Genomic DNA, 22,830 nt, shown 5'->3' with positions numbered 1-22,830 from the left:
TGTCCATTTCTCTGTTCACACACATGACTCTCATTTACAGTATGGGATGTTTTAATCTGTCTTAAATGCTGTGTATAAGGCCAGTACAGGGAGCAGATAGGGTTTTATAATGGGGATGGGGTTGAGAGACTGTCACTCAAAGTCTTCAAGCAGATAAACCATACGGGAGGGAATCACATAGAGGAAAATTCCGTTTCATGCAAGGGTTGATGGGAGATTGACCTCGCAGCTCTTTTTCATCCCTTGGTCCACATCATCCGCTGTTGCTCTCTTCTCATTCAGTGCTAGGTTGTACAAACCATAGAGGAGCCAATGGGTCTACTCATGCAAATAAATGTTCACCTGGGTGGGTAAAGGCTACACAATCTAGTCCATGGATTGCAAATTCTTTGGGACAGGAGTTCCTCGGGTGGTGGTGAGACTTATAAGAGAAGGAAGTAAAGGAACCTACCCACTGAGTAATGACTGAATTTTTCTTGGTTAATGATAAAATAGGACATATGACTTTGTGTTCTAAGACGTAGAATCATAGAATATCAGGGTTGGAAGAGATCTCAGGAGGTCATCTAGTCCATCTAGCAGGACCAACACCAACTAAATCATCCCAGCCAGGGCTTTGTCTTCCTCGCATGTAAGCTAATTTGTATATACTTTGTTCCAATGGATGTCTAAAACCCTGTGGGTTTTAGTCCTTCTGTCCTCAGACAAGCCTTATTCGCAACGCTCAATGGGAGTTTTTCCTGAGTAAGGACTGCAAGACTGGGCTGTCAGTCAATGCCGTGGAAAGATATTGGTGCCATCTTGTGGCCAAAAGGGGAGCAATAGATAAACTCGGTTCCTTAGAAATGTTACATTGCAATGCAGGGCACAAGCATTTGACCGACAAACTTTGCAGGTAGAGGAGGTGAAAATGTGAAGTCGGTTGAAGAATATGGAGATTGTATTTACACCCACTTCGAAGACTCATGAGCCGGTGTTTTCTGTCAGATCTGTAGCTGAGTCATAGTCATAGTTATGTTTTTCCATAATTTGGATGGACAGACGCACAGGAGGAGTCTTTCATGCAGAGATGTACCCCACTGTCTGATTTCCTGAGGGCTGTAGAGTGATGCATTCTACCCATATGCTGATGATACAGGGATGAGCATAAGAAATGTGATACATTTTTAAAAAATTTTAAATCAGAGCCTGTTCTCTGCCCCTGACATTAGCAGCTGATCGGTTGGCTCTGATTAATAGTCCATCTCAGTCATTTCTGATGTATTTGCATCATGTAATCTGCAAAATTTCTACAAACAGCTGATCTCACTAGGCTCCTCTCACTTCATCAGAAGAGTCAAGCGTGGGAGGTGATGCCTGGGCTTCAGCAGAGTCTGAAAGCCGTTGTTCAGGATAAGAGAGAGACAGAATCATTTCGCTCTCCACCTCGAGGCTCTCAAAGCACTTCACAAACATGAACGAATAAACCTTCATAACACACTGGGAAGGTAAGTGGTTTACAGGTGTGGAGAATGAGTCACAGAGCTTTTCAGTGACCAATCTCAGACAATGAGTCGACTGGAAATAAAACCTGGGTCTCTTGAATCTCCATCTCTTGCTCTAATCACTAGACTGTGTTGTCTCTTAACTATTTGGAAACCAGTGCATCCCTAGATGGGTATCACGTGGAAACTGACTAAATCCCAGGGATGAAATCTAGACCCACTGAAGTTGACCACAAAACTCCCATTGACTTCAATGGAGCAAGGATTTCAGTCCAGATTTTGGGAGATGTCACTAAAGAGCGCTGTGGCAGGGACGGAGGGAGCCATTGTGGAAGCTGAGGGGACAGGCCTGGGTTAGGACTTGCCTTGAGTGATTCCTGACCTGACTTGCCTACCTTCTTTCAAGAATACCCAGCCTCCCTCCCTTGGCCTGATGTCCACCATGGACCATCTCCTTCTGATGCCTCCCTCAGGACTGGGATCCCCAGCCCAGGAGAAGTAGTGCAAACCAGCAGCAGCTGCCAACAGCTGAGAGTGACTGGCACAGAGCCCACAGCAGTTCCAAGTAGGGAAGCAATATGAGTAGCAACAAAAGTTTGATGGGAAGCAGGAGGCTTTTTGTCGTCTTGGGAAGAAAGGTTCTTGCTTTCGCAGCCTGCAGGCAGGCTTTGGGGGTAAGGGTTAGGCAGGGCACAAGGGGCCTGTATCTATTCAGCGGAAGGAAAGCCCTTCATCAGAGGTGGGAGGGAGAATTTATCCTGGGGTAGGTGAAAGGGAAAGTGAGTCAGTCCTAGCATGCTCACCCTTGGTGCAGAATGCTGAGGACTTCCTACTGAATGCTTGACATCAGTGGATGCCTCTCCCAAAGATATACTTTACTTCAGCCCAAAGAATGGGCTTCAGGGACACTGGCTGAAATTCTCTGGCCTGTGTTATGCAGGTCAAACTAGATGATCATAATGGTCAAATCTGTGAATCTGAAGATACGTGTTCACTGCAATCACAGGGTCTGGTTGTAGATTGTATAGCGACAACCCCAGCTTTAAAGTGTAGATACTGGTAGCAATGAAGCCATGGCAGCATGGGCTGTACAAGCTTGCCCGTGGCCTGGGGTAAATATTTGGGCTGTTAGTCTGCCTCAGTTTAGTAGGACAAATCTCTTTCTCTGAGGGTTGTCTCCAAGCAACTTTCTGGGTCCTGCTTAAATGACTTCAGTTCTGTAGATTATATGCAATAAATACATTTTGGGGTTAAAACTTTATTGTGTGGCCAAATAAAAAGGAACGCATACATTGAGAGCTGATAGGATAATGAATATGCAGCGATAGGAGTCAGCAGGCAAATACAAGCAAAGAACGATGCCTGACCTAGACAAGAATTAGAGCACGATTCATTAATACTGCGGCAGATAAAAAGAGCACTCTCCGGCAGAGGTGACAGCCGTGGCCAGGAGTACAGAACAGAACAAACCTCAAAGCCCACCCCCTACTCTTGCTGGTTTGCTGATCCCAGGTGTCCAGCTGACACGGGAACAATCCGTCAGACCCCACTCAAAACCGATTGCAAGAATGGGTTCCAAAAGTCCGACTAGTTATCCGTTGTGTGGAGAACAAGAAGAACATTTTCTCTCATTTAGCCAGCCCAAGGAGGGCAGAAATCCATAAAGGTGTGCATGGCATTGGATTACTTTTCCATGTCATCGGCTCTTTATAGTCAGCTGCCAGTGCAGGTCTCAAGAGGCATCTCTTCTCTCTTTCATTTAGATGATGAAGCAGACTTGTATTGTCAGAGACACAACTGCCTATGTCAGTTTCCAGTTTTCGCTCACTCCCTCTAAGGACTCTGTTCCCAAAAATTGTAATAACAGATCACTCTCAAATCACGTGAACAAGTCAAGTTTTCCCAGTTCTACAGCCTCAGCGGTTGACATCTGGAGCATATCTGGGAGGATAACCTAGTAGAATTTTGGTAGAAGCTATGAATGGCTACAGAAACCTTGAAGAAATTCACTGGATCAGCAATTCTCCAACGGTGAGTCAGGACCCCAAAGTGGGTCACGCAACCCTGTTTTAATGGGCTGGCTTAGACTTTCCGGGGCTGAAGACAAAGCCTGAGCCCCACTGCCTGGGGCTGAAGCCCGAGGACTTCAGCCCTGGGTGACAGGGCTCAGGTTACAGGCCCCCTGGCAGGGGCTGAAGCCCTTGGGCTTTGGCTTTGTCCCCACCCGGGACAGCAGGGCTTGGGCAGGCTCACGCTTTGTTCCCCCTCCTGGGGGCATGTAGTAATTTTTGTTGTCAGAAGGGGGTCAGGGTGCAATGAAGTGTGAGTACCCCTGCACTCGATCCTATTGGATGGCTCTAGCATGGGGCCCCTACAGCTTTTCTGCCCATTACAGATTAATGGTGCTCTTGTCTTCTTGAGAGAGGTAGCTTTTACGGTCAGATTCCCATAATATTCTTATTCAGAACACAGCTCATTCCTTAGGTGCAGGAGCGTGTACATTATAGAAGTTAGGGGTCTATTACAGGAGTGGGTGCGTGAGGTTTTGTGGCCTGCAATGTGCAGGAGGTCCAACTAGATCAGGGATGGGCAAACTATGGCCCCCAGGCCAAGGACCGTCCTGCCCGGCCCCTGGCTCGGGAGGCTAGCTGCCAGCCCATCTCCTGCTGTTTCCCTCCCCCGCAGCTGCAGCTCGCTCGCTCCACTGCCAGTGCAGTGCTCTGGGCGGCGAGGCTGTGAGCTCCTGGGGCAGTGCAGCTGCAGAGCCCGACCTGACCCAGTGTTCTGAGCTGCATGGTGGCGCAGCGGCGGTGGCGTGGCCCGGCTCCAGCTGGGTCGCGTGGCTGTAGCACCACCAGCCACCGGTGCTCCAGGCAGCGCGGTAAGGGGGCAGGGATCGGGGGGGTTGGATAGAGGGCAGGGGAGTTCGGGATGGTGGGCAGGGGGTGGGAATGTGGATAGGGGTCGGGGCAGTTGTGGGGGGAAAACAGGGTTGAATGGGGTCAGGGGTCCGGGGGGGCAGTCAGGAAGGAGGGGGGGTTGGATGGGGTTGCAGGGGCAGTCAGGGGACAGGGAGAAGGGGTGGTTGGATGGGGCAGGGGTCCCGGGGGCGCCATCAGGGAACAGGGGGGGTTGGATGGGGCAGGAGTCCCGGGGGAGGCAGATAGGAGATGGGGGACAGGCCACGACCCCCTCCTCTAACGGGCCCTCCATACAATTTACGAAACCCGATGCGGCCCTCAGGCCAAAAAGTGCCCACCCCTGAAATAGATGATCATGATAGTCCTTTAAAGTCTATGAGAAGCAGAGTGTGAAGCGACTGCAGTGCATATAATGCAATAGCTATCTCATCTGGAACATATTCACCATTTCGCCAAGGTTCTGCCTTCTCTTTGTTGCGTCCAGTCGAAATGTCCTGTGCAGTCAAAGTCAATACAAAGGAATGATTCCCTAATTCTGTCCTGCTTATTCACACAGAACAGCACAGGCTGACTGAGGTTGTGGTCTTAAAGTAAAAGTAGTCTGAGGAACCGCAAGGTCCAGGTCTGCTTCTGTGAGCCCTGGCGGGGGTTGGAAAGTAAATGTCTGCAGCAACCCTACAAAGAACAGAAACAGCTCCATCTTGGCCAGACTTTCTCCAATGCAATTCCTGCGCCCTGCAGTGTCAAAAATGATTAGATTTAACTGTCAGAGAAATAGTTACAGAGGTTAATTGTTAATGTTATAGCCCAGGTCTACACTAGCGGGGGGTCGACTTAAGATACGCAACTTCAGCTACACGAATAGCGTAGCTGAAGTTGGCGTATCTTAGGTCGACATACCTGGCCGTGAGGACGGCGGCGAGTTGACCGCTGCTGCTCCCCCATTGACTCCGCTTCCGCCTCTCGCGAGCTGGAGTTCCGGAGTCGACGGGGAGCACGATTGGGGATCGATTTTATTGCATCTACACTAGATACACTACCGATAGATCCCGGCGGGTAGTGAAGACTTGCCCATAATAGTCATCAGGTGATCTATTAGGAGCAGTAATGGGACTCCTCGTGTACCATTGTACCCAATTGAACTGACATATAGTTACAGCAAAATAATCTGTGTTGTAGCCAGATGATTATGCCAGTAACTCATGTTGCCACGATATGCATGTTGATTCCTTTGTCATACATGTTCATATAGCAAGGAGGTGATAGGCACATGGTAAATTGCCAGGCTATGTAATACATGAAATTATTATGCACCATCTTCCCTGGCAGGTTGTGGTCTCTAGTGGATAGGACATAACTAGAGATCTGAATTCAGCCACTGAATTGTTGTGTGACCCTGGGTATGTCACTTCCCCTCTCTGTGTGTTTGTTCCCCTCCCATGCTGTGTCGGTCTTGTCTGTTTAGATTGTGAGCTCTACAGGGCAGGGACCACCTCTGGCTGTGTATTTGTACAACACCCAGCACAATGGGGCTCTGTACCTAGGTTGAAATCTTCAGATGCAACTGTAGTCCACAGACATCATCCACAGACTTATCCTGACACCCCAGCCCCTGAGCACTTTCAAACAACACCTTTCTCTTAAAAATCAACCTTCCCGAGAAACGTTCCCTTCCCCAAAGGTGGAATGGTTTGAAGACTTGTAGGCTATCATCCAGCCAGTCTCACTTTGGTGACTGTCTTTTGTTGCTGAAGAAATCAGGGGAAAGCAAGAACGTGGCTTTTGACCTCAAAAAAATCACTGCTGATGATTTTTGCATCAAAAATGCAAACTCACGGCTGATGCTGTCGCAGCAAATCCCACACTGGAAAGCGGGGTCCAGAATCATAGCTGGACTCCTGACCCCCAGCTCCCACAGCCGACTTTTAACAGAGACGGCTGTAAAGTGTCGGGTTGCAAGGCAGGATTTGAGAGATTCTGCAGGAAATCTCCCTCTACAATACTTTAGGATTCCTGCAGTGCTGGGATTTGTAAAACTCCTAGTAAGGCTACTCTTTCCAGCTGTGCCCACTCTGTTGGATAATAGCACGTGCAGGCCAGGAAGGAGGCAGCTTTGGAAATTAACAGCATTTGGAAACATTTATTGCTGTGCCCCAGCAAGGAGGCTGGTTAGAGGACACCTCTTCACTAAAGAGGGATTAGGATGGAATTTCACAGGAAATTTCTGATACCTTGCAATGTTCCTTGCCTGTCAAAATTTCATTTGACTTCTTGGGATGGGCTGTTTGTTTTATTCCACCTTGGCTGCATGTTTGTGTGTGTGTGTGCGCGTCCATGCACATGCAAATACACATTTAGAGGGGTGGAGTAGGTCAGTATTTTACACCTCTGTCTAGCACAGGAGTGTGCAAACTATGGCCCGGGGGCCGTATCCGACCATTCAGATGTTTTAATCCTGCCCTCGAGCTCCTGCCGGGGAGCAGGGTCTGGGGCTTGCCCCACTCCATGCCGGGGAGCAGTGTTGAGGGCTTGCCCCGCTCTGCGTGGTTCCCAGAAGCAGCGACATGTTCCACCTCCAGCTTCTATGCGTAGGGGCAGCAAGGGGGCTCCGCATGCTGCCTCTGCCTGAAGCGCTGCCCCCACAGCTCCCATTGGCCAGGAACGTCAGCCAATGGAAACTGCAGGGGCGGCGCCTGCGGATGGGGCAGCATGCAGAGCCACCTGGCTGCGCTTCCACATAGGAACTGGAGAGGAGACATGCTGCTGCTTCCGGGAGCTGCTTGAGGTAAGCGCCGTCCAGAGCCTGCACCCCTGCCCTCCTCCCATGCCCCAACCCCCTGCCCCAGCCCTGATCCCCCTCCCACCTTCCGAACCCCTTGGTCCTAGCCCAGAGTACCCTCCTGCATCCCCAACCCCTCATGCCCAGCCCCACACCAGAGCCTGCACACCCAGCCAGAGTCCTCACCCCCCAATCCCCAATTTCATGAGAATTCATGACCTACCATACAATTTCCATACCCAGATGTGGCCCTCAGGCCAAAACGTTTGCCCACCCCTGGTCTAGCAACTTTCAATTAAGCCCACCACCTCCTTGTGACAGAGTATTATTAACTGTATTTTGCAGATGAAGAAATTGAAATCCAGAAAGGATTCAGTGATGTGTCCAGGCCACAGTAAGTCAATGGTACAGCCTCGTGTATCTGGTTTAGGGTATCATTCAAGTCCTGTTTATTTTGGCTGGCCTCTCCTTGGCACCTTTTGGGCTCCCTTCCTTGTTCTTTTGGAGCCGATACCCTTCCTTTCCTTTGCCTACCTTTGTATCAGTTGAGAACTGATCCATTTTGTTAGAGGGAAGGCTTATGCTGAGCTAAGTCAGGTCTGTTGCAGATTCATTGGCTCTGCTTGGCTGAGTATTAGGTTTGCTTGGTCCTTTTTGAAATACTGAAATAGATCTCTCCTGATCAATGCTCTGTTTCCTAATACAAAGTTCCTGATCCTACCAGAACCTGAGAAACCTCCTTTCAGGATAGGGCCCCTTAATTACCTGTGGAGAATGGCAGGAAAGCTTCTTTCTTTACAAAGTTCCCATCAGCATCAAGAAAGTGGTTGGGGTTAAACTCATGTGGTGTCTCCCACTGTGTTTTATCCAGCAACACCGAGGTGAGGGAAGGAATCACGGTTATTCCCTGGAATACAACACGAAGCACAAACTAAAAGAGGTGTTTGGTTCTACAAACCCCTGTACTTCCAAAAGCAACATGAAATCTCTGATCCAACTGACACTCCGATCGTGAGGAATTCTCTTAGGGGTACATTGCTCAGTGCTCTTTGGGGCAACGAGCATCCTTTTGTTCAGTGTTGTGCAGTGCCTAACACAATGGGGTCCTGGCCCCTGAGTGGGGCTTCTTGGTGCTACCACATAGCAATAATGATAACAACAACATTCAGAGTAGGACATGATGCTGCCAATGCTATACTCAGATGGGCAAGGACATTGTAGCTGTGCGAGTACTGGTGACTGAGGCAAGGAAGGGCTGCAGGATTTGGTCCTAAAAGATTATTGAATTCCACTGATCTACTCTTTGTCAGTCTCCACCCTGCCGTTTAAGCTTTGCTTCTTCCTGTGACCCAAACCTCGGTCTGATTGAAGTAAATGTGAATCTTCCTACAGGCTTCACTGAAACCTGGATTTTACCTGTTGGCTGTGCCAAATTCCAGCTTTAATTCTGGTTTCTACCAGGTGCACTTGCATAGATGATTTGAATCCTTCCATTCAGAGCACTGTACATGATACAGGCTGAGATTTTCAAGGCAGTGTAGAGTGTTTAGAAGATGGCTAAATCCCCAGGATTGCCTTGGAAACTGAAAACATGGGGCCAGATCCTGCATGCCAGCCTTCCAGAATACCTCACACTGCAAATAGCCCCCCTGAGTCAAACAGAGCTACTCTTGGAGTGAGGAATTACTCACATGAGGATGGCAGAATCTGGCCCTTAGTATCTAAGTATCCATTCATTGCTGTTGGCAAAGGGTGGAACGTAGTGGTATCCATTTAAAAAAAGTGATACATACCTTGGGGAGGAAGTAGCCTCTGAAATGTGTATCAACAGATGTGCACCGTGGAACGTGTGGCAGCAGGGTGATGAATCGCTGCACTTCATGTATCACCGCATTTGTAAATGGCATGTTTTTCCGGTCTTCATATGTGGCCTGGGTTCCTGATTGGACAACGGTCCCAATCTCCTCTTGTACCTTTTCTAAAAGTAAAAGCAAACGCAAATGTGTCCCATCAGAAGGGCTCTCTCCCCACTTTTGAATTTGCTTTGGCAAAAACAAACCATATTTTGCAAACCCTAAACCTGGCTTCCTCAGGCACCTCAAGTCTCTCTGGATTTCAGGCATGTGTGTTTTGTTTTGTATCATACTACCTACACAGCCCTTGTCTTTGCTGCTCCCTCCAGGAAATAGAAAAATCCAGTTTTGGAAGACAGAAACCAGCCTTACTCAACTTAGACTGCAAACTCTTTGGGACAAGGACAATCTTTTTGTTCGGTGTTCATACAGTGCCTAGCACATTGGGGTCCTGATCCGTGATTGGGGTTCCCACATGCTACCGCAATACAAATAATAACTAATAATAAAGAGAGGGGATGCAGCTTTTGTGGCGAAAGCAGCATTGGCATCTACACATCAGATACTTAACCTGACTTTCTTATTAAAACAAGGCACCGACAAAGAGTGAAACCATAGAGCGGCTCACTTTGGATCTCTGGATATTTCATCATCAGTAGGATGGCCCATTGCAAGGTTGTGGCAGTTGTCTCAGTTCCAGCCATGACCAGGTCAAGTACAGATGCTATTATGTTTTCATCATGAAATAGGCTGTCTTTCTTGTTTGTCTCCTTTAAACACACAAGTTTCAGTTAGTGTTGAAAGTGCTCTTGTTCACTCTGACTGAGGCAAAATTACAATTGAGTAAGATTTGGGAAGTCCCACCTCGCCCATCGCATTTTCAGGCATTCTCATAGGTTTGCGAGCCAAGGAGAAGCCAGTGGAGGATTTCAGAACCGAGGGCAGAGTTGGATCTGAGCCACACAGTGCAGATCTGCATGGAGAGCTGAACTTCCCCAGAAGCTAGAGGGGTTTTGATACAAGTGATTGGTTCGGGGTCCATCTCTAATCTGAAGCAGGGCTGAGCTCCGCTTTGGATGGTATTCACAAACTCACCCCTGCAGTTCATTTTGCAGGGGTTGGAAATAAATACCTATTCCCTTCTGTGTGCAGCTGAAGATTCGAGTTCAATGATTTCAAACCTCCAAGAGATACCTCCCACTCTACCTGCCCAGTTGGCATGTGTGCAAAGATTTTTTTGAACATTCTCCCCTGCCAGACTGTTGGACCATAGTGATCCTTGAACCCAGCTCAGTATGAATGGCTAGGAGGTGCAGTGTACATATCTGGCCCCGCTCTGTTTGAAAGAAGAAAAATGTGGAGTCAAAATGTTTTTTGTTTTAATATTACACTGAGATCAATCTGTCTTAGAAATCACAGTGGCCAGATGCAAGGAATAAATGCAGGGCCCAGGACATGTAGCTGTGATAGAACAACTGACTTCCTTATTCCTTTTAGAACAATGAGATCAATGATTGGTTTCTTTATTAACACAAAGCGTCAGATTCATCCTTTATGAAACCCTATTGATTTTCTTGTAGGAACAAACAGTTGATCATAGATTATAAAGTGGGGTCGTGTTTCCACATCCAATTTTGGTGAAACATTCACTAGATAAATTATGCCAAAAGTAAGGGAACGGAGTTTGATTTCAGTTCCATCTGGATAACGGCATTGACCTCAGGAAGGTTATGTTGATGTGGCTGAGATCAGGAGCTAGTTAAGTGTTTTTGTTGAAAACAGACTAAATTGTAAATGGAGCAGCTCGGTCACATACCTGGTGCTGCTTGAACACTAATGCATCAACGTAGCTCAGAGAGTTCTCGCTGAGATCTTGTCTGCTGATCTGGATGTAATTCCTTAAAATGATGCGCACATCTTCTATTTTTTTAAGTAAAATCTTGTGGGTTTTGAGAAATAATCCAAGGAATGGGTAGAAATTAAAAAACTAGTAAGGAAAAAAAATGGATGCATTAAACCCAAAGTGTCAAGATACAGGAAGAGCCATGCCAAAGGGTGCTGGGATGGCCTGTCATTACAGGTCTGTAACATTGTCCCGTAGAGGTTTGTAATGATAACCAGCACTCCTGATGTCACTGGGACTCCACCTGGGTGAAGCTAGCCCATTTGAATGTAGGGCGGGGCCTTATGCTTTCAGGCCCTGATTCAGCAAGGTTCTTAAGCACAGGCCTAACTAGAAGTTCATGAGCGGTCCCATTGGAGCAGATTTTCTACAGCATCTGAGCTCTGCTAAAACACAGGGATGAAGCCACAAGGGAGCCAGTTGCGTCTCCCTGATTCTGAGGTGCCAGGTCTCAGCACAAGGGTAAAGCTGAAAGGAAGCAGCTCTAACTTACACCACAGGGGTAGGGTCCCTTGGGAACCTTATGCTAGATGCGAATTGGGTGCATTGCTCCACCAAGCCCCTCCCGCCAAGAGTCCCGGACATGCCGACTCTGTATCCCCTATGTTGGGCTGGGGCAGGAGTTGGCTATGCCAGCTGAGAGTTCCCTTGCACAAAGGAAATTCTCCTCTGGCCACATTAAGTCCACTTGGTGCCACAAAATCTAGTCCTTTGATTTCAGTGGGGCTAGGTACATGATTAAGTACTTTGCTGACTCCTATGAAGCACGTTTAACACAGCCATAGTCTCTGAACCCGGACTATGATTAGAAAATACAAGCGAGGCAGGCAAAGGCTGCGCTTTCGTGCACAATGAAATGACATTTAAGAACAAATCGAATAAATTAAAAAGATAAAGTCTCAAATTTGCGGGGGGAACCAACATTCAGTTCAGGGCTAAAATTCATATAGCATCATTCTCATCTCAGATCCACACCAGACAGCAATTCTCAGTGGGACTATTCTGTGTCTCAGAGAGGCTATCAGCAGCCTGGTCACAAAGATGTTGCTCTTGTCTGTGCTGATAAAAACAAGAACTATTAGGTTGTAGCCCCAGGCACCAGTTATTCATGTATCGCTGCCTGAAACTAGCATGTTAGTAAACTGTTTCATGAGCACAATATCTTCCATTCTGCACTGTTACCTACCACTTTAGCTGGTGCGAATAGATACTGTGGTACCAGTTCATACTAAGACCCGACTATCACCTTCGTTTCCTAGGGTGATACATGCCATGAACTGGCTGGAATAAACCCTGCGTGTGACCATCCTCACATGAACAACAGAAGGAGCTGTCAGGTGAAATGTGATCCTCCCCCCTCCCCCCACCGTTGAATTAATGATCCAAATGCAAATTACAACACTCAGGAACACTGTGGATTTGTGACTCTGTCTAGGGACCTATAAACCAACCAGTGGATTTCCTCCACCCAAACAAGTTTTTCTTGTTACAGATGCAATGTAGATAACCTTCGTTTAGTAAGTATAATTCAGTACAGGTCACTAATAGATGTGGAAAATAGTCACCACACAATGGACATGTTACAAAATCCATGAATACAGCTGATGCTATTTCTCATGCTCACTGGTAATCTCAGCTTTGAGGCCAAGAGGGCACAGAGCCTGAACTCCATTTTTGGGGCTAGAAGGGTTCTTACCTCCCATGTCATGGTTGAAGCACATTGGCTGGAGAGTTGGGGAAGCTTGCAGAGTGAATCCAACCCTGCACAACAGGGTTATTCCTAACTCACAGCCCCTTTGTTCAGTCTGTTAGACCAATGATTTGTAAATGGTGGTAGGCGGGTTGCAATTACATAGTATACAGCTTGGTTTCAAATATGGTCTGAGGTTCAGACTCCATTTTAATGACACTGATTATAATTATGAAGGCAGCACCCTGAGTACTATTGATTTTTAGATGGGATGTGCGAGTTCTTACAGCCTGAGATCTGCTGCGCTGGGTCATGGAGCCTGTATGACTCAAAATACACTGGAAGAGTTACTTACATGCAAGAATGGAGATCCAAGAAGAACCATAACTTCATCTATGAGTCTTAACAGAGTGACAAAGGTTGGGTCTTTGTAGTCAAACCGGTCCCCAAACAGCATAAGAAAGGTGATGTTGGTTGGAGCAGCGTTAAATGACTTGAGGCTAAATGGCTCACCTGTAATAAGAACAAACAAAAGGATAAACATAACTCTCATGCCACAGCCTCACCACTGACTTGTGTTTACAACAGTGCTTGAAAAGTCTGAGCAATGCGATATTTAACCTTAATATTCCCCAGCTCACCTCTGGAAGATTTGATTGTCTCAATAAGTAAATGAAGCTCTTCAAGAATTTTTTCCTCTATCAGCTTTTTCCCCATTCCAAGGTTGCGCATGGTTGACACAGTGAATCTTCGTGTCGTTCTCCACAGCTCTCCATTAGAAAAGAATACACCTGAGGTATATGTGAGGTATATGTGATTGCTGAGAACGTAGAACTCAAGGGGATCCTAACTCTACTTAAAAGAATATGAGAATATCTCCACAGTTTCTCTCCCTCCATTTCTCCTTGCTGTTCCATTATCCCATTTGCCATTCATTGCTATGTCCTCCTCCTAGTTCCGTCCACCAATCCCAGCCATCCTTTACTTCATGGAAATAGTTTTCCTCACAGTTCAGTTTTTGCCATCACACTCATGTGGGAGGCAACCAGGCATTTAGAGCACTCCATTTTTTAATACATTTTCTGTGTGACTTTAGTGCTGATATAATGTGCCAGATTAACAGCCTTGAAGACCTAAATCCTCTATGGTCCATTCAACTGGTGCCGCAAGGGTAGCAGAGGCAAAAGTTTCAGGCTGTGCCCTAAATCTGACATGACCTCTAGTGGTCAAGGGATAACAGAGTCTCCAAGCCCTTAGTCAATCCTTGGCATCTCTGCTGAAGCTACCAACAAGTCTGTTATTTAGTACTGGTGTTGGTATTTGCTTGTATGATGTGGACAGTATCCCTCTGAGAATGAAGCTGAGTCCACCAAACTCATTTCACCCAGATCAACTAAAAGTCAGTCGCTCGTCATAGCTGCTGATCTGGATTAGAATTGACCTAGGAGCTAAATGTGAAAGATTTTCTACTGCCCCCCATTATATCAATGTTACAGATATACTGACTCTGGCCAATTCTTTTTCTCCTTCCATTGATTTGTCAGTTTGTAGCACTGAGATCAGCTCTCAGAGTGTGACTGGGGGGGCTCTATCACACGTGGTAATCAAGGAGCACTGTGTGATAGCTGATGCTGGAGCACCTAGTTAAGCTTTGAGCTAGAGAGTGGAAGAAATAAGAGGAGGATCCAGGTAAAATGTTTTCTAAGCCAATCATGGATATGGGGATGGAGGAACTGCCTTGGATGGAGCTGTTTGAGGGACGGGATCACAGATTTGGCTCATAACCGTTATCTGAACCTGTGATATATTGTTTTACAAAGGGCCATTTTTGGAGGCAGGACTTTCTGGAATGAATACATCCAAAATGGCAGCACCGACTGGCAAGAGAGGCAAAATACTGAGCGCCAAATCCAGTATGGTTCATCTTTCATGAACTGATACCTCAGGTAAAATGCATTAATTGCAGTGAGGCACCTAACTCACATTGGCTGCTTATGGGAATTAGTCACATAGTTGTCATTGTGCCTTTAAAATTCTGCCCTCATCTTTTAAAATTCAGGATGTTAACTGGTCACGAAGTTGTTTGCCAAAGTAATTGTCGCTAATGACAAGAGCTGCACACTGGAGAAGCAGAATTTTGGGGTCAGTTTAGCTAAAATACAGACTCTGGGCAGGACTTCCAAAAGTTCTCAGGCCATGGTGGCCTTGGCCTAACTGAGCCCTTTTGAAACTCTCACATCTGCAAGGGCTAGTACCATTTCCATGCTGGATTTGTTCAAATATTGGGATGGGGGGTCGGTCTACAAATTCATCTGTGAAGTTCACGAGCGCCTCCTTCACGGCTTCGTATCCAGTGAGGACTACAGCTTTCTGGGACCCAAAGTGGAGGGTGAACACTGGCCCGTATTTTTCTGCTAGCTGGAAGAGAGGCAGGGTTTTAGTATCACCAATGGAGAGAGCGCATTAAGAAACCCCTCATTTCCTCTTCATACCCAAAGCTTATGCTGGTGTATTTGTTTATAGCACTAATCTGACTGGCATATGCATGAGTTCAGCACTAAATTCCGTTGGTCTAGTAGGAGCACAATTCTCTTCTGTGTGGGGAAAACCACACACGCGTCAGCCCAATCTCCAACTCGGTGGCATTCAGACTAGGAAATCTGGCCCCATGTATTTTAAACAAACTCATACTTTTACATACTCTTGAACATTAAAAATGAGATATTCATAAATCCTCAGTGTTTACACACTTTGTTTACTCTTTGCACTTCTCTTAATTTAGTCAGTGAAAATCTAGGAATCACTGATGTCTATTCTTGATTCAGAAACAATGCTGGGTAGTTAGAAATGGGGGGAAATGTTCCATGTCAGGTAGCTGAAGTATAGTCATTAAAAGGATAGTTCTGGTATAGTCTATAGACTGGTATAGACTATTAGCTGGATGTTTGAGCTCAGTGCCACAAGAGAATATTCTCAGGTCTACAGGAAGCTAATAGTCTGGTTTTGTTCTTAAGAAGAATGAGAATAAAAACCAAACAGACCCCTAAAGAATGGGGATCAGTTAATAAACAAAGTGGAGGAATAAGAGAAAGATAGATACAAACAGACCTGTTGTTACAAAATGTATAACAATTCGTATAGCGATTGTGACTCACTTAAAGGCGTATTGCTAGAGCTGTGAAAAGAACAGAAATTCCATTTCATGCAGGATTTCAAGTTTTTTTAATTTCTTTTTGGTCTGATTTGGAATGAAAACTGAAAATTGCAAAATTCTCCATGAAAGAAAATATTTAAAAAAAAATGTTTTGGCTCCATCCAAATGTTTCATTTTGATTTTTTGATTTTATATTCTACTATATTGTATTCTATTCTATTGTACATTATAAAATTTAAGAAAATTCAAATTAAAAGTTGTTTTGAAAGGAAACATCTAAATGTTTTATTCCAAAAATGTCGACATTTTGACACATCTGAACTTTTTTTTTTTGCTAACTACTCTAAACTATCTGTTCAATCTTCTATTTAGCTGTGACACTCTTGCTACTTTCCCCAGACCTGAAGAAGAGCGCTTGTAGCGCTAAAGCTTGTCTCTGTCACCACGATAAGTTGGTTCAACAAAAGACACTGCCTCACCTCCACCGTGTCTAATTTCGTAAGTATGTCTGCAGAATTGGCTGTGCTGGGGGGCAGATTCCTGTTCATGTTTGGTAAAGAATCATGTTTGCTAATGACTCCCAGGGACACTCTGCATGTAGCATAACTCCCTGGGGGGAGAACCCTAGTTTCATGGGGGCGGCATGTGGGCACATGCTGCTAGCCGCTATGTGTCTTGCATTTTTAGGTGAGTAGAATGGGATCCCCCCCCCACACCCCTGCGTGAGGTCAATGCACTCAGGATATATGTTAGGGTTACCATATTTAAAAAATAAAAAAAGAGGATACTCCACGGGCCCTAGTCCCGCCCCTTCCCCACCCCCGGCCCCGCCCCAACTCCACCCTTTCCCCGCCCCTTCCCCAAAGTCCCCGCCCTAACTCCCCCACCTCCCTCCCAGCCACGCGAAAAGGGCTGCCCGAGCGCTACCGGCTTTACGGTTTGCCGGGCAGCCTCCAGACCCTGCGCCCCCGGCCGGCGCTTCCCCAGCGCAGCTGGAGCCCGGGAGGGGAAGCGCCCAGCCGGGGGCGCAGGGTCTGGAGGCTGCCCGGCAAACCATGAAGCCGGTAGCACTCGGGCTTCGGGCAGCCCCTATGCCTCCGGACCCTGCGCCCCCAGCCAGGCACTTCTCCTCCCCGGCTCCAGCTGCTCTGCTCCTCCCCGGACTCAGACTTCGGCTCTGTTTAAGAGCCAAGCTGCCCGAGCCAGCGCTACTGGCTTCGGACAGCCCCCTTGCCTCCGGACCCCAGCCGCCGGCTGGGCACTTCTCCTCCCCGGCTCCAGCTGCTCTGCTCCGGCGGCGCAGGGTCCGGAGGCATGGGGGCTGCCCGAAGCCGGTAGCGCTGGCTCGGGCAGCTTGGCTCTTAAACAGAGCCGAAGTCTGAGTCCGGGGAGGAGCAGAGCAGCTGGAGCTGGGGAGGAGAAGTGCCCGGCCAGCGGCTGGGGTCCGGAGGCACGGGGGCTGCCCGAAGCCGGTAGCGCTGGCTCGGGCAGCTTGGCTCTTAAACAGAGCCGAAGTCTGAGTCCGGGGAGGAGCAGAGCAGCCGTGGGAGAGGAAGTGCCCTGCCGGTATTTTTCCCGGACATGTTTGGCTTTTTGGCAATTCCCCCCGGACGGGGGTTTAATTGTCGAAAAGCCGGACATGTCCGGGAAAAACCGGACGTATGGTAACCCTAATATATGTTAGTAACCAATAGGCGCTATACACTGGATGGAGCCCTGCAATGATTACTGTTTTACTATTTGTATCACCCTAGTGTCTAGCAGCATTAGTCATGCACCAGGACCCCAAATATTTGTTGCCCTGTTTATTAAACACTGGCAGAAACAGATCCGAGGCAGAGCTGGATGGGCAGGAAAGAAACATGCTCAGACAGCGCCAGGGTGAAGTTTTGCAAAACTTTCCTCTTGGGGTAAGGAAAAGCAAAGCTCCTGGATTGAACCTAGCCTGACAGGCTCCTTTTCAGCATCCTCGCACAGATAAGAACTCTTTATCTGCTTAAACAATGCTAAGTGGTTTTAATTACAAGTTAGCAGAAGAGTTCACAGGGTATTTATTCCAGCTACTTGACAAAATTATTCCATCCTGTTGTTCTGCCACTCCATCGATTTCAACGGGAATTTGCCCTGGAGTAACAACTGCATAAGAACATCTGGATTTAACCCTTTCTTATGTGGCTGTTGGACTCTTTATAGTGAATTCCTCTTACTTCTTCCTGGGGTTTTTCTTTTTCGTGTTAGTTATTTGCTAATACTCTAAAAGCCCTCTGGGGATGAGAGCTGTCAAGCTCATATTTAAAATCCCACAAGCACTATACACTTCATGTACCTTATCAAGTTTACATGAAAAAATCCACATTACCCGGGGCCCTTTTTTAGTGGTTGATCAGAAACGATACTGCCACCATATAGACAGGAGCTAAAAGAAGCTTGAGACAACATTATTGTGCAATTTTTACTGCTCTGAAATTTTAATTCAGATTAATAAACAACAACAAAGTCTTCTTACTGGTTTAGCTGAGGCAGACTTAAAATGCACAAGGCGTTTTGTTTTTTTCCTACCTTCAATAGTGACTTATCTTGCCGTCTAATATCCAGCAAATGCAGGTTACCAATGATCGGAAGAGGAGGTGGACCAGGAGGCAGTTTCAAAGGTGAGTTTTTAGAGCCAGTTGAAAAATAAAATGCACCTAATAAAAGAAGTGCACACAGCAGACAAATTACTGCAGGATCAGAAACAAATGGCATGAAAAAAGCCATTTTTTTCTAGTTGTAATCTGGTTTTTGGGCTAGGAGCAATAACAAAGAAAATGTGGTGGCACTGTTCAGAGTGTAGCCGCGGGTTTTATATTTGTTCTTTGCGATTGCCACAAGTGTTCTCTTCTTATTAGGGTTTGCAAAATACCTAAATAAATACTGTAAACTCCACCCTCCTTAAACACCTTGGAGAATGTGGTCTAAGCAGTTTGCAATGTCTGTCCAGAAATAAAGAGGGTTTCGGGTTACAAGCCTGTGCATATTTGTGCAGGGATATATGTGTCTGATGATAGAGCTTTGCAATTCCTATAGCGCCTTGCACCTGAGGATCTCAAAGCCCGTTATGAGCAGTGACATAAGTACCATTATGTCTGTTGTGCAGCTGGAGAAATAGAAGCACAGGACAGTGAAGTAACTTGCCCAAGATCACACAGTAAGTCAGTTGCAGAGATAGGAATAGAACCCGGGGGTCTGTCTACCCTAGGGCAATGGCCGGTTGAATTGCCAGCAGTGGGTCATCCTCATCTGGCTTGAGAATGGTGTAGCTTCTAGTGAAGGGGGGATCAAAATGCCCTAGTGTAGACAGACCATTTTCGATGCCTGTTGAAAGGGGGGAACATAAGGATTTGTCATTGACAAGTACTGTCAGCAACTGCCTGTTTTCCTAGCGTGGAGTTGAACCCTAGCACTTCTGATGCCCAGATCTGTGCCATAACCACAAGACTCTTCAAGAAGTAGTCATGGGAGCTGAGTCTCACAGCGGTTGATTATGGCCTTTGAATAGACAGAGACTGGCACTTGGATGTAGGCTTCAGGTCCAATGTGTGCAAATGCTTACCATGCCAACCTCAGCAAAGGTGTGTTGTGGTGGGTGCATCTCCTCCTGTTTGTTCTATCTTAGGTAGAAATTGTGGGCCCAATTCTGCTCTGCCTTATACCTTCTATAGTCATTTTTGCTTGTACAAAGTGAGTGTAAAACACTACAAGGCCTGAACAGCTGGACCAGGGAAATATGCTAAAATCTGGAATCTTACCAATACTTATTCTGCTGATTTTAATGAAATATGGAGAACTATGATATTATTGGTCAAATTTTCAAATGGACCTTCATCAGTGTTGCACTTGAACCTGACTAAGCCTGCAAAACTCATCTTCGGGCATGTAGATGAGAATTTTCAGGAATAATTGTGCAACTGTGTGGACAAAGCAGGTAGTTGTGCACCCAACTTCCTGCTTTGCATGCACAAATACTCGTTTGCACTCACAAATTCATGTTTGAGTACAAATGGATGTACCAGCACATTCTGCAAGTGTATTAGTGCATGGTAGTTGAAAATGTGGTTGTAAATCAATAGCCTTAATTACAATGTAATCTTACCCTTCAGCAGTCGCCTTCATGCCACATCCCAGAATAATTGCTGTCAGTATGGAGCTTAATAAGGAGCCAGTATAGAGAGGAAGTGATGTGCAAAAAGGCTGTGTGGAAACAGTAAACTAAAAGCAGCCGTCTTTAACTGACATCTTCCCAAGAATGACAGCAAGATGAGACACATAATAGTTAATCCTTGACTTTACTGAAGCAATTGCTTCATTAGTTTGGCATCATTTGCCCTACGTGAAAATGCTTTCCATTTGCACCAGCATTCTAAAATGATGGCAGAAAATACAACAATTCTACATGAATCTCCAACATCTGAATTGAGTTTAATGTTACACCACATTCCTAGTGGGGTTGAAAGAGGAACTCTGATTGCCAGCCAACCCAACTTCAGACCTGGCAATCATGTGTGAGCAGGTCTGGGGCTTTTTACATTTGTTTCCAAGAAGTGTCCTGCAGCTTCCCCTACATTCATGGTACACAAGCGCTCTATAGATGTACATACGGAAATAGTTAGATATGGTACTGGTAGATGGGGCTCAAAAATATGCAGCATTGTTCCTGGGTGTTGTAGGACCAGTGAAATTCATTGTGCTTTTTAGCCCTTCCAAACTCATTTTTCGGTTACATGATACATGTAGATCTGGAAGCAATTTTTATAAAACTGCCTGCAGTAGTCATTTGCTCATGGAAAGCCTGGGTTCCAAAAATGTGTCACAAGACTAACTCTTGCTTTTCCAGGCGTGTAAAGAGGTGCAAAAACCTTTGCTGGCATCATGCACATGACGCAGACGTCCTGATGGCACCCTGACGTGGGATACATTGCACCTGCCAAATTTGCTGTTGTGTCGCTTTGGAGGGTGATTGCATGACCGTGAGGGAGATGTTTAGAGAGAAAGGGGTGCAGTGTGAGAGAGAAGACTTGAATGCTCTCCAACAGCTGCATACACTGCCATCCGCAGCAACCACCAAGCAAGCATGTTTTTCCCTTCAGAAAGGAATAGTCAATATACTCCCAACACATCAAGCCACTATGACCTGTGCCGTCTTGCACGATTTTCCCTGGCTTGCCATACCCCCGCCTATGAAGCTATGTGCTGCTACCTACTGACTTGGCATTTTGCCCTAACTCTGTTTAATGTTTAAATAATAAAAAGGGATTTTTCAGAAATAGTTTTAAAGTGCCGTAGAAAAGACCTTTTGGAAACAGGCCCTTGGGTGTGATGCTTTGATATGACAAGGTTACACGGGGTTTTTGTGATGACAAGAAATTCCTGTCTAGATAATGCATCTGCTACGTGTTTCCCTGACAGGCCCCCGGCTACGTGCTCCCCTGCTTGAGCACACACAGAGATCAACCCTTGAAAAGAAAACGCTCTAGTCTCCTAGTTGAAATCTAAACTTCCAGATCTTGTTGCACCCACTGCCCCAATCCAGATTCCCAAACTGTTTGGCAGCTGTTGCATGACTCCAGCTTCCCAAGCAGCGTGACACCCACTGTACAACTTGAGGTACCCAGACAACATGACTGCTGTGCCTATCCAGGTCCCCAGATTAACCCCACAGCCACTGTTCCAGCCCAACTTCCCTCGAAGCAACTTTCCAAACCTGTGCACATGGTGGATTGGGCTAGTTCTGGGCATGGCAGGTTTCATTGTCCATCTGGCTTCAGACCATTGTCCAGTTCTGTTGTCTGTGATATCACACGACACACATTTTTCAAAGGAAATATTTTGGAGGCTCATTGGACCATATGCTGACACGGTAACTGCTTGGGCTAGCTAGTGTCTCCTTTGTGCAAGAATGCCCAGGGATCATAGCATTTGCATTCTCCACTGGGTACTCACTATACAGATACCATTTATATTTCTTAAGGCCTTTGGGCCTGGTTCTTCTCTTTCTTACACTGGCAGGAAAGGCAAATCAGACCGGTTGATATGTGCACATCAGGATCACGGCTCTTCGCCGTCCATATTTGGGAGGGACAGTCATAAAAACATAAGAATGGCCCTGCTGGGTCAGACCAAAGGTCCATCTGGAGCCCAGTATCCTGCCTTCTGACAGTGGCCAGTGCCAGGTGCCCCAGAGGGAATGAACAGCACAGGTAATCATCAAGTGATCCATCCCCTGCCACTCATTCCCAGCCTCTTGCAGGCTAGGGACACCATTCCTGCCCATCCTGGCTAATAGCCACTGATGGATGTATCCTCCATGAATTTATCTAGTTCTTTTTTGAACCCTGTTATGGTCTTGGCCTTCACAACATCCTCTGGCAAGGAGTTCCACAGGTTGACTGTGCATTGTGTGAAGAAATACTTCCTTTTATTTGTTTTAAACCTGATGCCTGTTAATTTCATTTGGTGACACCTAGTTCTTGTGTTATGAGAAGTAGTAAACAACACTTTCTTATCTACTTTCTCTACACCAGTCATGATTTTATAGACATGTTTATATTAACAAAATATAAACCATTTTTCCATTCTGTACCTGAAATAAACTCTCCTAGTCCAATGCATATGAAGGGGATTTAAAGGCGTGTCCCTGTTTAGCTCCCTAGCCATTCCTAGTTATAATGTGCAGATGGCAGCAGGTATGGCATAATGTGTGCACAAGCCTGAATCATTAAACAAAGATGTGTACATTGTAGATGGGCATCAACGTGTGTTTTTCAATGAGCAGTTAGGATATCAGCATTCTCCATACTGAGGCCTCATTCTGATCTCACTTACATCGGCGTAAACCAGGAATAGCTCCTCTAATGTCACACTAAAGTAAAGCAAATGTGAGGGAGAACAGAATCTGTAAAGTTTTTAGCCTTTCTCTGCAGCATGGGGCATCGGTCACTGGCTTAATGGTTTAAACTAGTGTAAATAGTGAATTCGCAGGAACTTGAAGTCTTTAAAGTTTAAGGAGT

At 46.3% G+C, this 22,830-nt stretch overlaps 1 protein-coding gene across 1 annotated transcript; it reads right to left on the bottom strand.

Annotated features, from left to right (window-relative positions):
* Positions 1–2,035: 2,035 nt before the first annotated feature.
* On the bottom strand, positions 2,036–18,704 carry LOC101951856 (cytochrome P450 2W1-like). The gene is made up of 9 exons (XM_005289200.4): positions 18,344–18,704; positions 14,886–15,048; positions 13,272–13,421; positions 12,986–13,143; positions 10,854–11,024; positions 9,666–9,807; positions 8,978–9,162; positions 7,950–8,091; positions 2,036–5,140 (listed from the first exon to the last, which is right to left on the bottom strand). Exons 1-9 carry the CDS (start codon positions 18,539–18,541, stop codon positions 4,950–4,952), a joined length of 1,500 nt encoding a protein of 499 aa, XP_005289257.1. The 5' UTR covers positions 18,542–18,704; the 3' UTR covers positions 2,036–4,949.
* Positions 18,705–22,830: the final 4,126 nt, after the last annotated feature.

Source organism: Chrysemys picta, chromosome 10, assembly GCF_011386835.1.
Source record: "Chrysemys picta bellii isolate R12L10 chromosome 10, ASM1138683v2, whole genome shotgun sequence".
In the NCBI taxonomy this organism is placed as follows: Eukaryota; Metazoa; Chordata; order Testudines; family Emydidae; genus Chrysemys; species Chrysemys picta.
The sequence above is the reverse complement of the archived record's forward strand: the minus strand, read 5'-3'. Positions and strand labels throughout refer to the sequence as shown.